We start from the raw sequence: 11100 nt of genomic DNA, 5'->3' as shown, positions 1-11100 counted from the left end.
GATCTAGGTCAAGGCCGCAACTCTTTAGCTGGTGACTACTACAGAATGGAATGATCTAATTTAGCTTTCGGCTCTTTGTTCTCTGTGGACCGAGCCATATCTCGAGACTCGACCTGCCTGCTGTTACTCTGCTAAATTCTTTTGCCTGTCTTCTTAGATTGAGGTCATAATAAGCTCTTGGAAATGAATAATTAACCCTGGATCTTGTAAAAGTAAAACCAAGAATAGTTTAGCTGATGAGTGAGCAACTCGACATAGAAATGCTACCCAAATTAATTTGCCTGCGATTGGATAAAAGTCTATCTGTCTCGATGATATAGGAGCAACGTGATTGCAAAAAGTATCTATAGATGATGTGTTCATGACAGGGCTCTAGTACTACATGAAGCATATCCGTGGTTCTCAGCAAGAGTTGCAGACTTTACAAATGTTGAACGAGCTTCTCCGCTGCATTGAGTGTTAAGAGCTCTGATTGTTCTAGTCCTGATTTTAATTTTTTTCTGAACTCGATTATAAGAACAATTTTTTGGTATCTCTGTATTGGTATTCAATTCCTTTGCAAATCCTCCTATCGGACCTTGTTTCGGACAATTCATCAAGTTTCATCTCGTAGGCTCATATAGGAGTCTCCTTAGGCATTTCTTCGACAATGTTCAACTTAACAGTCATTGCGTGTCGTGTAGAAAGTTATAATGAGGATGATTTTGACATGCCCGTCTATGGCGCAAGTTATGGATAGTACAAAAGAGCGAATTTTTATAGCATCATGCATTATTTGTTCAGGTTGCCTATGTGTCATAAGAGTAGTTTAGCTGTACATTTCGCCTTCAGATTCATGTTTCACGCATCTGCAGTTCTTACCAACTCTAGTGCCACTCGGAAGTGTTAATTTTTTTTCACTTGTTGATATGTATATTGTTGCTATTCAGGTTGCATGCTCAAGCATTGACGCTGGCTGATTTAGCTGGTGCTGCCACGGTCAAGTACTACGAGCACAAATCAGGAGCAAAGAACGACGGTCACACAAAATATCTTCCCATTAAATCCTTTCGCTCATAAGGAAAAAAATGAGCCGCATGCATCCACCCTTTTGCCTGCCGCCTGAGACATAATCAGCAATGAAAACCCTGTTAACAGAATACTTTGACCTTAATACAAAGTTTTGGTTCTGTGATGGAAACTTGTGTTGTAGACATGGAGACAAGCTTGACAGGAACTATTCGGAATGTCATTCTTTTTGGACAGATACTGATGAAAGTAGTTGTTCTCTTTAATGATCTTGATTGGTATTGCCGCAATATGCATCTCAAATTGTTCCTCAGATCACGGATGAAACCATATGCGGACCATACACTTCATCAGGAATCGATCCTCTCGATTTAAGTTCTAGATTTGGATTCACTTAAGATTGCAATGAGTCTGTGGATAAAGAGAAGGCTTTGATGTCATTGCATATACTCACGAGCTCACGTCTCATGTATGTAGTTCTGTCTGGTTCTTGGTTTCCATCAAGATGATCACCCTCCTCAATCTAACTTTCTGCATCCGCCGTTAGGTGCATCATAGGATTAAATATCCAATCTTGCACCAGAAAAGCACTTGGGCAGATGGCTTAAGCACCTTATGGACGTCTAGAAAATTGCTCAAAAAGTCATAAACATTTTTCATGATTTGCCAATTGAGTCCATCTAGAAAATGTGAATCGAAAATCGCTGACGTGAATACTGGCTGTCCAACATAGCGCGATCAGCGTTGACGTGGACAATTTTTTATAATATTACGAATTATTTACTTGTGCGAAAGCTTACACAAAAGCTTTTCGTGGCTTGCTTAAGTGGTGTCATTCAATCGATCGATGGTCATTGTCTTTTGGGTTTTTCTTAGACTATTCGATTGGATGAGTATTAAAAATGGATATGATATATCGGTTTTATTTATTTCGCAGAAATTGAATGGTTTGAAAAAATTTTGCAAAAAAATGATCATTTTTGTCGCTTGAAATAATTAACCAGTGAATAATATTTTCATTATTAACAATAACTTGTGTCTAAATAATTTTGTGGACGAGACGAGAAAAATATTTGTCATTCATTCATTTTTTAAAATTATTCAAGCAATTATTATTTTAAAAGAATATTTTTTAAATTATTCGTTTTTCGCGAAGCAAACTCACCGGTACTCAATAAAATATAATTAAGCCAACGTTCCCCTCTTTTTATCTTGGCGGCTCCCTCCTCTTAAAAATATTCGCCGGAAAAAAAATGGAAAGGAAATTATCCCCAAATCCGCAATTAGAACAACCTTGAAAAGAACCCTAAACCTTGGCCTCTCCTCGCTTGCTCTTCTCTTCTGTTCTCTCTCTCTCCCGCCCCTTCGTTCCATTTCGAGCTTCGGCAAACTTTTTGGGAAGGTCACGGTTCTCTCTCTCTCTCTCTCTCAGAGACAACCTTAAATTGGACCTGAAATCAGCTGATTCGTAATCTTCAGAGGCTAAATGTCTGCATTTTCACGTCTTAACATGTGAATCTGCAGCACAGCTGAGAGCCTATATGATCTGCCGCTTTACCATTAAAAAGCTGAACTTTTTCAACTTGGAGGCCTGCACGAGTTTGGACCCTGTTTGCTGATTATTAGCTTTCATGCAATTGATGTTGTCATGTGGTCGTTACGTGTTCTGTTTTTTTTTTCGGGATTTCTACCTCTTTCTGCTGCCATTGTTTGTCAAGTTCGTGCTCGTGTTTCTGGTTCATACCTTGTGTTAGTCGTTGAACTTTGTATATTCTCTATCGTTGATGAAAATGCGCAAACTTGGGGTGATGGGTGTCCGCACAAACTTCTTAATTTAGGATCTGTTGCCGCAGTTTCGCTAAACTGTGACTGGGTCCGTGATATTGGTTCTTCATGTTTTTGATGATGGCTGTATGTGTTTGTGTATCATCACATGACAGTTCATTTTATGTTGTCTACTTGCTCAGTGGTGTGTACTGTTGTTTGTTGCCTGCACGGATCAAATGAGAAAATATTAAGGCTTGGTACTCTGCTTGGGGTACAGAATATAGTGAGCGAAGATGAGTCGAGCAAGTGCAGCAGGACCCAAGGGAAAGAAGAAAGGGGTGACCTTTATGATCGACTGTGCGAAACCCGTGGAGGACAAGATCATGGACATTGCGTCGTTTGAAAAGTTTTTGCAGGAGAGGATCAAGGTTGACGGAAAGGCCGGTGCCCTTGGTGACGTTGTTACTGTCACACGGGACAAAACCAAGATTACCGTCACTTCCGAAAGTAGTTTCTCTAAACGGTAATTATAATTTGATTGAAGTGCTGATGTTGAGTAACTTGAGATGATTCGATTGCTATGCTGAATTTTTTTAGTTTTGTTAGACTATTCTAGCCTCTGGAGATTGATTAATAGGCACATTTAGTTGTGGATATTGATATTACTCTATCTGATGTCTCCTGTCTTTCCACATTAAGCCTTCGACCCCTGTTTCGTATCTCATTTGATGTCACGTTTCTCTTTGTTATGCTTTCATCAGTTATCTGAAGTATTTGACAAAGAAGTACTTGAAGAAACACAATGTTCGAGATTGGCTGCGGGTGATTGCATCAAACAAGGACCGAAATGTCTATGACGTCAGATACTTCAATATTGCTGAGAATGAAGGGGACGAAGAAGAGTGAACTTTTAGGCTGTTTAGCTTATCAAAGGAGTGCTTGTTGATTTTCTTGTGCCTTCTAAGTTGATAGTATTGGGATGTTGCATTCTGCTCTTTTATTTGCTTGAGGGGAGAAATTTTGTGATGTAGATGTTATTAGAAAGGGTCGATAATGGAAGCTGCGGAAATCTTGTGCCGGCTGTAATTATATGTTTGCTCTTTTTCTCTTAAGTTGCCGAGTCCCTCATGCTTTGGGGACATTTTGGTCAGTTCTTTTAAGCCTGCATCTCAGTGGAGGGACGATTGTTAGTTGTCAAAAATTAGTTGTCATGTCATAATTATCTAGATTACCTGATGCTTGAATTCAACTCTTTCACGCAGTTTTTTCACATGTTATAAATCTCCCTTATCCCTTGGAGTATGGACTGGCATGTTTGATTTCCTCAGCTGTGTTATGGCGTCTTCATCGCCTGTGGTACAAGTCTTGAATAGCTATATTCTATACCAAAAGTCTACAAGGAGGTATTTCTTGAAGTTCATAACACCAAAAATAGTCGCGGGTGCTTTTTTATTTGCTATGTTTCCGTCCATCTCTAGTTGGAGGAAATTTCCAACACGGATCGGTGGGTTACAAGTTACGGACATCCATAAATTGTAATCCAGTAATCAGAGGCACGGACGCAATAGCTCTTTTATCTAGATACTTGGGAGACATCTTTTGCCTTTGCTTAGTATGAAAGGACTCTCCAGGTTGCACTGGTGCGGGGTTGACAATCTGATAGTGTGAAGAGTCTGAAGACTAGGAATTGCATATGGAACTGGTCAAGTGTTACGCCAAAATGATCTTTGTCATGTCTTCCATTTTCACCTACTCTCTTTGCATTTTCCTATCGCTGTTCTCTTCTTTTGGCCGATAGCATTGGTCATTTCTGCCCGATGTCTTTCCCTGGTCTATTCTTTGATGAGGGTCATTTTCCAAATCTTTGGAATGTCTCAAACATTGTGCTTAAACTTAGCCAGAGATTATTTCATTCCCCGTGGCAATAATCAGTGAAGCCATTGCTAATCTTCTCATACAATCCTTATGCTTCAGAGATGACTTGGTTGTATCTCGCTCTGTGATAGAATGCTCATTACTAATTGAATTGAAATGATCTCTAGATTGATCGGAAGATCCTTTCAATTGGCTAGAATCCCTTACTTGAACGAAACTAGGTCTTGTAGAATGATATTGAATGTTTGACGATACATTCCATACCTTGCTAAGAAACCGACCAACCACACATTGTCTAACCGAATCTAATTCTCTCTCGATATGATCCTCAAAAAATTCAATTCGGGCTGATTCTTCCCTCAACTAGCGAAGAGATCTTGGCGGAATTGCCAAATATGAATTGAACACAATTGTGCAAGGAAATAGCCCATCATTTTTCGAGAAGAGATGGGAAATATGCTCAATGTCATTTGATTGAATAGTTGACCCAATTCCTTGTTGTTTAAAGAAACTCTCCACTTCAATTGGTATTTTTTCACAAGAAGCAAACATGAGATAACTAATCGAGTCTTTAACTAAGATTTCGAATAGTTGTCACGAATTCAAGTTAATTATGTTTTGTCTCTTACTCAGAGAAAGACAATTCCAATCAAGAGGAGATCATCCATATAATATACAAAAAGACACTCAAGACATTTGAATTGATATCTTTCCTTGAACGAGATCTCAATTCCAGCAACGGTTTTGTCTAAGTCACTTTGTTTCGTTTTGTCCAAGTTACTTCTCTTTCTATCCAAGTTTCTTCTTCTACTTTTTTTTGTCTAACTCACCTTCTTTTTTCTTTGTGAGTTTCGGGAACACTGCCATTCCTAGGTCTGAGATCTACGTCTATGAATTGAAAGGTCCAAATGATCGATTCTGCTACAATCAGTTGTTACAATCGATAGGTCTTCAAATCGTTCATTTGAAAAAATGAAAACCGTTATTATTGAATGATCATGATACTTCACCATTTTTGTTCAATAAGATACCAAAATGGATGATTGACTCATTCCATACTAGAAATACTCGCAGGAAATCTTTTGCCTCGACCCATAATTTCTTCTTTTTTTGCTAAGGACTTGGTGTTTATTTGTTTCCTTCTATTTTCTGTAATCTATGACATGTGGCATCGATCTTGGTACTTCTTAGTGTATTCCACTTAGCCTTTTTAAAATGGTCATTGCATTCTGCTGTCGCTAGAAAAGGAAATTTATGCAAGCGAATTCTAAAGGAGGATCGTTTCTTTAGCCTTTATTAGGTCCGTCGGTTACATTAGGATGGATTTGATTAGGCCCGTTGTTTATATAAACGAAAGATTTGATCAAGTCACAAAACTATGCGACCCAAATAATCTTGGGTTCTCTTCCTCATTCACTCACTATTTTGATGAACCATGCATAAATCCAGTCGCATTGTCATCAATCGCATTTTCTCTTTTCAACTTTGAGCCTCAACCCACCACCTTTCTCCATTAACCCTTTCAGAATGGCCAGCGCAAGAGCTTTTCTCTCTGCACTTTTGAGCGTGATCTGTTCTGTCTTCATTCTTCGACACCCGTGCAAGGCGCAATCGCTCGCAAGCTGCAAATTTGATGCGATCTATCAGCTCGGCGACTCGATATCGGACACGGGCAATTTGATTCATGAGGGCCCAATCGGAGAGGCCTCGCCTTGCGGTCATCCTCCCTATGGCCAGGACTTCCCGGGGGGACAAGCCACCGGGAGGTGCTCCGATGGCTTGCTCATGATTGATTACCTCTGTAAGTAAAGCCTGGCATCGAAATTCTCCGTGTCTATCTTGCTCCAATAGTTCCAATCATACATAAAATTATGTGAAGATGGCAATATGATAGTAACATGATCATCCAATGCTTGTCCTACAATATTATTGTCAAAACTGAATGTCCACACTTAGAGAGTACCATATGATACTTGCTTACATATCTTAGCAGTTTCGATGATTAACAATGTTTCGAACTCAACAGCCAATCTTTACGGTCGGTTTCGCTGAACAACTAGTCTAGTTCAGTTGGCAAACCTATGCCGCCGGTCGAAGGCCAAGTTTCGTGTTGCCGGATAAGTTGGCTCCAGAAATAAATTGAGTAAAAGACTATATATATATATAGACTATATATAGGTTCCTAATTTTGAGGCTGTAAGCATGTGACGGCATGAGCGGCACGTTCTTCCTGATCACAGTGTTCATTTCGGAGATTTTATCTTCCATGCATGTCGACTCGTGGCATCGTCTTTCTCACAAAATTCAACCTCGATGCCAACCTTTTCGGACTCGATAGTTTACATAAAATAACGTATGAATACGAGTCCTTACCTCAAACTATGCCAGTGTCGAAATGTACGCGCGAAAATTGTTGCAAACTGCAGCTGTTCAGTAGATTTAGATGAATTGAGTTACAGGTTCAGGCTCAACCGGAGCTTCAATTCAGCTCCTAGCCCAGAACATGATCAGCTGTTCTAATCTCAGACATTACCAACTTACACTGTGGCAAATGATTGGTCTTCTTTCACTTTTCTTATAAAATCTTTACTTTTGCAAGTGGGAGTCAATCCAGTGATGATGGGTTTCTAGGTTTGTTGCTTCGGATGCTTTTTGTGGTTCTTTTTGGGACGGTAATGATCCCGAGGAAAAAGCATATCAAGGGTTGAAAACTCAATGTCACTGTCGATAGTGGCCTAAGCTTTTATCTTTCCCTTTCCATTTTCATTGGTTATGAGGCATGATATAGAAAGATTATTGATAATAACATAGTGATAATGCTTGTTTTTGAAAACATTGATTAATTTTCTATTGGCGGTACGTGAATACGCTAGGGTTGAATTTATTTTTCCATTCGGGTTTTGCAGCTCAGGCGGCCAGAGTTCCGTTTCCAGATTTCTACCTGAATTGGAGCGCGGCGTTCACTCGCGGCCACGGAGTGAATTTTGCCGTCGCCGGAGCCACCGCGATGCCCTCGTATGTTCTTGCTGAGATGAACATCTCCAACCCCGCCACCAATTCATCTCTCGGCACTCAACTCGATTGGATGTTCTCTTATTTCAACGGCATCTGCTTAGACAAAGCCGGTAATATTGATTGACCTAATCGCTCGAACATGCGATTCGACTTTCTATTATTTGGTGAGAAATTGTGAATTGGCACGCGTTTCAAATGACAAAGTCACAATTCATGTGTTGGTCCACAGATTGTGTGTCGAAGCTCAAACATGCCTTGTTTATGGTCGGGGAGATCGGAGGCAGTGACTACTACTATGCATTGTTTCAAGGCAAGAGCATTGAGGAGGTGAAGAGCCTTGTGCCTCAAGTTGTCATGGCCATCAAAGATGCAGTTCAAGTAAGTGATTCAAGAACTTCACACCTTCAAATTTTGTCTTGTAGATGGTATTTTATCGCTGTAATTCCAGGTGTAACGTTGATGTGGTTTTTACTGCAATGCAGAGGGTCATCGGGTACGGTGCTTCTCGAGTGGTCGTGCCCGGCAACTTTCCGATCGGCTGCTTCCCGATCTATCTCGATCGTTTCGAAGCTGACGGTCCATCCGCTTATGACGAATCTCGCTGTCTCAAGGACTTGAATGGCCTCACGGCGTATCACAATGAACTCCTCCAGAAGGCCATCGGAGAGCTCGGGAAAGAGAACCGGCATGTCGTCATCCTCTACGGCGACTACTACAACGCGTTCGCATCCATGTACCGCGGTGGTCCATCCTTTGGTACAGTCCGAACCAAACCATCCTCCTAGTCAGTACGCCACGGTCGTCCGTGGCTATATAACATATCCACATCGCTAGCAATCACTCTCTTTTCCTCCTTGCGTAGGCTTCGACATGTCATGGGCACAAAAGGCATGTTGCGGAAGCGGCGGGGGCGACCACAACTTCGATCCGAACCGGCGGTGCGGAGCTCCCGGCGTAGCCGTCTGTCCCGACCCCGCGAAGGCCATAAGCTGGGACGGGATCCATATGACGCAGAGAGCATACTCCGTCATGACAGATTGGCTCGTTCATGACCTACTGCCCAAGCTTAAATGCAACGCTTCGCTAATTGGCAACTGAGCATGCGACATACGTTAATCAAGCATGGATTATCCATTGTAATTACCAATTAGTCTATCAATGGTGCTGGAACCAGGGGCAAACAATTACTGCTATATAGTTGAAATTTCACTCTCTTTTTTTGTACTTTATATATATATATATATATATATATATATATATATTAATGAATGGTGTACTTAATTAATAGGTGAATTTAATTTGTTTCTCCAAAAGCAGAACATGTAGGAGAGGCGGGAGGAGTGGTACGCCACGTCGTTTTTGCCATGGGCTGGCTTGAGGCTGACTGGCCTGTGGTTGGTAGCACAATAATTTGCCCAACGCAGGCCCACAACGACCCTGATGGGTCGACGTCATCATAATGGGAAATATCAATGATTATTAATTACGTCGAATTTATTATCGCGATCTTTGATAATCAGAAATATTTTTTGCGTGTCCTCTCTTCACACACGGATCGAGCATCATAAGTTTTATCATGCGGCTCACGTAAATCGAGGATGTAGACATGAATTTAATTGTTCGAGCACCGAGGATTCAAACTTGTCCCAAATGATCTAGAAATTATAGCATGTGTAATCATGTACGGCCTTTGTGCAAAGTAATTATTAATACATCTCATAATTTTCTCTTTTTTTTCTCCTAGAAATAGAACTATACTTGAATATACAAGCATCCTTGAACTATCTACCTGAGGCCTTATGTTATTCTCGTAATACCCTTGTCTTTGGTTTACGAAAGGGTAAGGAAGAGTTCGAGCAGAGCCCGGTGAACTTTCCTCAGGAAATCTGATACTCTCTCTTCATGTTCTCGTAAACTCCTTCGTTCTCTGGGTCTAGTGTTATTCGAAAGATAGGATTTAATCTTAAATAAAAACGACATGATGGTTTTTAATGAACTAGGTATGCTCTTCACCTGCCGCTTCTAAATAAATCACGCGAATCCGAAAGCTAAACTTATATCAAGAGTCTTAGTCTAAGACCTTTAATTCTTGAGCTGTCCATTTCGATGTAATTCGAAAATTAAAAGGCAATCCCATTTAACATCCGAGGAAAAACCTATGTATTGGAATAACATGTATATCTTGAATCTTCACCTTCTTCGGCTCCTTAGCCCCCCGCACAGCGAAATTGCTCTAAGGCAACAAAAATTCAGAGACAAGAAATCAATGGGGGGTCGACGTATGGGCCAATTAGCAGAACTTCAATTTCCAAAACCACACAAGTCTTGTCAGTAGCTACGCGCGGGGTTTTGCAGCAGGGGGAGCGTCCCCCACTTTCTTCGGCAATCACAGATGATCAAGAAACTGCGATCCCTGCAAAAAAAACTGCAAGTCGTACTGCCACTGAATCTCTTCTTTTGCCTCCCTACACACATCACCCTCCCTCTCCTGACCTGTACTCCCCTCCATTTTTCGCCTTACCCTTTTCCTCTGGCTTTCTTCTCTCTCCATCGTTCTTCGACGATGACAGCAAGAATTGAATATTCATGTTCTGTACTGGGGTTGTATAACGTTAAAAAAATCAAGGGTCATCATCATGCATCGGATGGTTAAAGTGGAAAAAGTTACTTTGCTCGGTTCCTTTCATCCCGCATCTAATGTTTAGCATTCTACGTCAGGGGGACAGGAAATAATGTTCACCGAGTGTCAGGCTACATGTCTATCTAGTACTGCATTAGGATGTCATTATGTAAAAAGATGGGCGTTTCTCTAAGTTTCGTCTCCTGCGAAGGCAAAGAGTACAGTGTCAGGCTGCATGCCAATTAATGTCGTGAATGAAATGGCCGCAAACGCATTCATTATTGGCTTGTTATTGACTCGTTTCTCTTCCAGCTCAGCTCATTTAGCCATGATCCATAAGTCCATTGATCAATGAGTGTAGCGTAGTGCATTACATAACGTAGTTAATGAGCTCAAGCAATAAATGAATTTCGAATTAGAACAGAGTTCTCTGCGTACATATCGACATAGAAAATGTCTTGCGACCGCACCGAGCATAAAAATACAATCTTTTCGTTACAGTAACTTCGGCTTTGGCCCGAAAAAGCTCGATACTTTGTCGCTTCAGTCGCTTCACAGCTCAGTCGGAAGATGGTCCACCGCCGTGCATCGATCGACAACCGCTCTCTCGATCAAGCCGAAAGCTCTCCTGTCCCTGCACCACCGCGACGTTAAAAGTAATTTGCCTCGGGGTGGTTTGTGTGGATTGTAAACATAAGAACATTGCTCATAGATGCATGAAAATAGCATTTGTAAGACCATACTGATCTACATAGAGCAGGCTACATCGTCCTGCTCAGGTCCTAGAAGGTTAATGATATCCCTCGTGCACTCAG

The 11100-nt window shown here is 41.1% G+C and overlaps 2 protein-coding genes across 4 annotated transcripts; both read left to right on the top strand.

Moving 5' to 3' along the window:
* Positions 1-2353: 2353 nt before the first annotated feature.
* Positions 2354-4024, top strand: LOC115694179 (60S ribosomal protein L22-2). 3 transcript variants are annotated; one of them, XM_056312583.1, is made up of 3 exons: positions 2354-2416; positions 3053-3298; positions 3537-4024. In XM_056312583.1, exons 2-3 carry the CDS (start codon positions 3069-3071, stop codon positions 3679-3681), a joined length of 375 nt encoding a protein of 124 aa, XP_056168558.1. In that variant the 5' UTR covers positions 2354-2416; positions 3053-3068; the 3' UTR covers positions 3682-4024. The 3 variants fall into 3 exon arrangements, with proteins under 3 accessions (XP_056168558.1, XP_056168559.1, XP_030477163.1); XM_056312584.1 differs by lacking the exon at positions 2354-2416 and adding an exon at positions 2483-2607; XM_030621303.2 differs by lacking the exon at positions 2354-2416 and having other exon boundaries at positions 2636-3298.
* A 1983-nt stretch (positions 4025-6007) lies between these two features.
* Positions 6008-8878, top strand: LOC115694169 (acetylajmalan esterase-like). The gene is made up of 5 exons (XM_056312742.1): positions 6008-6451; positions 7557-7775; positions 7895-8043; positions 8148-8421; positions 8528-8878. Exons 1-5 carry the CDS (start codon positions 6178-6180, stop codon positions 8761-8763), a joined length of 1152 nt encoding a protein of 383 aa, XP_056168717.1. The 5' UTR covers positions 6008-6177; the 3' UTR covers positions 8764-8878.
* The last annotated feature ends 2222 nt before the right edge of the window (positions 8879-11100 follow it).

Source organism: Syzygium oleosum, unplaced genomic scaffold (assembly GCF_021117445.2).
Source record: "Syzygium oleosum isolate NSW1041296 unplaced genomic scaffold, Sole_v2.1 Sole_v2.06, whole genome shotgun sequence".
In the NCBI taxonomy this organism is placed as follows: domain Eukaryota; kingdom Viridiplantae; phylum Streptophyta; class Magnoliopsida; order Myrtales; family Myrtaceae; genus Syzygium; species Syzygium oleosum.
Note: the sequence above shows the minus strand (reverse complement) of the source record. Positions and strands in the feature narration are given on the sequence as shown.

Bases quoted from the DNA above. Each gene is read 5' to 3' on its own strand.
- LOC115694169 (XM_056312742.1), top strand. From the start codon at position 6,178: ATGGCCAGCGCAAGAGCTTTTCTCTCTGCACTTTTGAGCGTGATCTGT. The intron at 6,452-7,556 runs GTAAGTAAAGCC...CGGGTTTTGCAG, and splicing joins GCTCATGATTGATTACCTCT to CTCAGGCGGCCAGAGTTCCG. The intron at 7,776-7,894 runs GTAATATTGATT...GTTGGTCCACAG, and splicing joins CATCTGCTTAGACAAAGCCG to ATTGTGTGTCGAAGCTCAAA.
- LOC115694179 (XM_056312583.1), top strand. From the start codon at position 3,069: ATGAGTCGAGCAAGTGCAGCAGGACCCAAGGGAAAGAAGAAAGGGGTG. The intron at 3,299-3,536 runs GTAATTATAATT...TGCTTTCATCAG, and splicing joins GAAAGTAGTTTCTCTAAACG to TTATCTGAAGTATTTGACAA.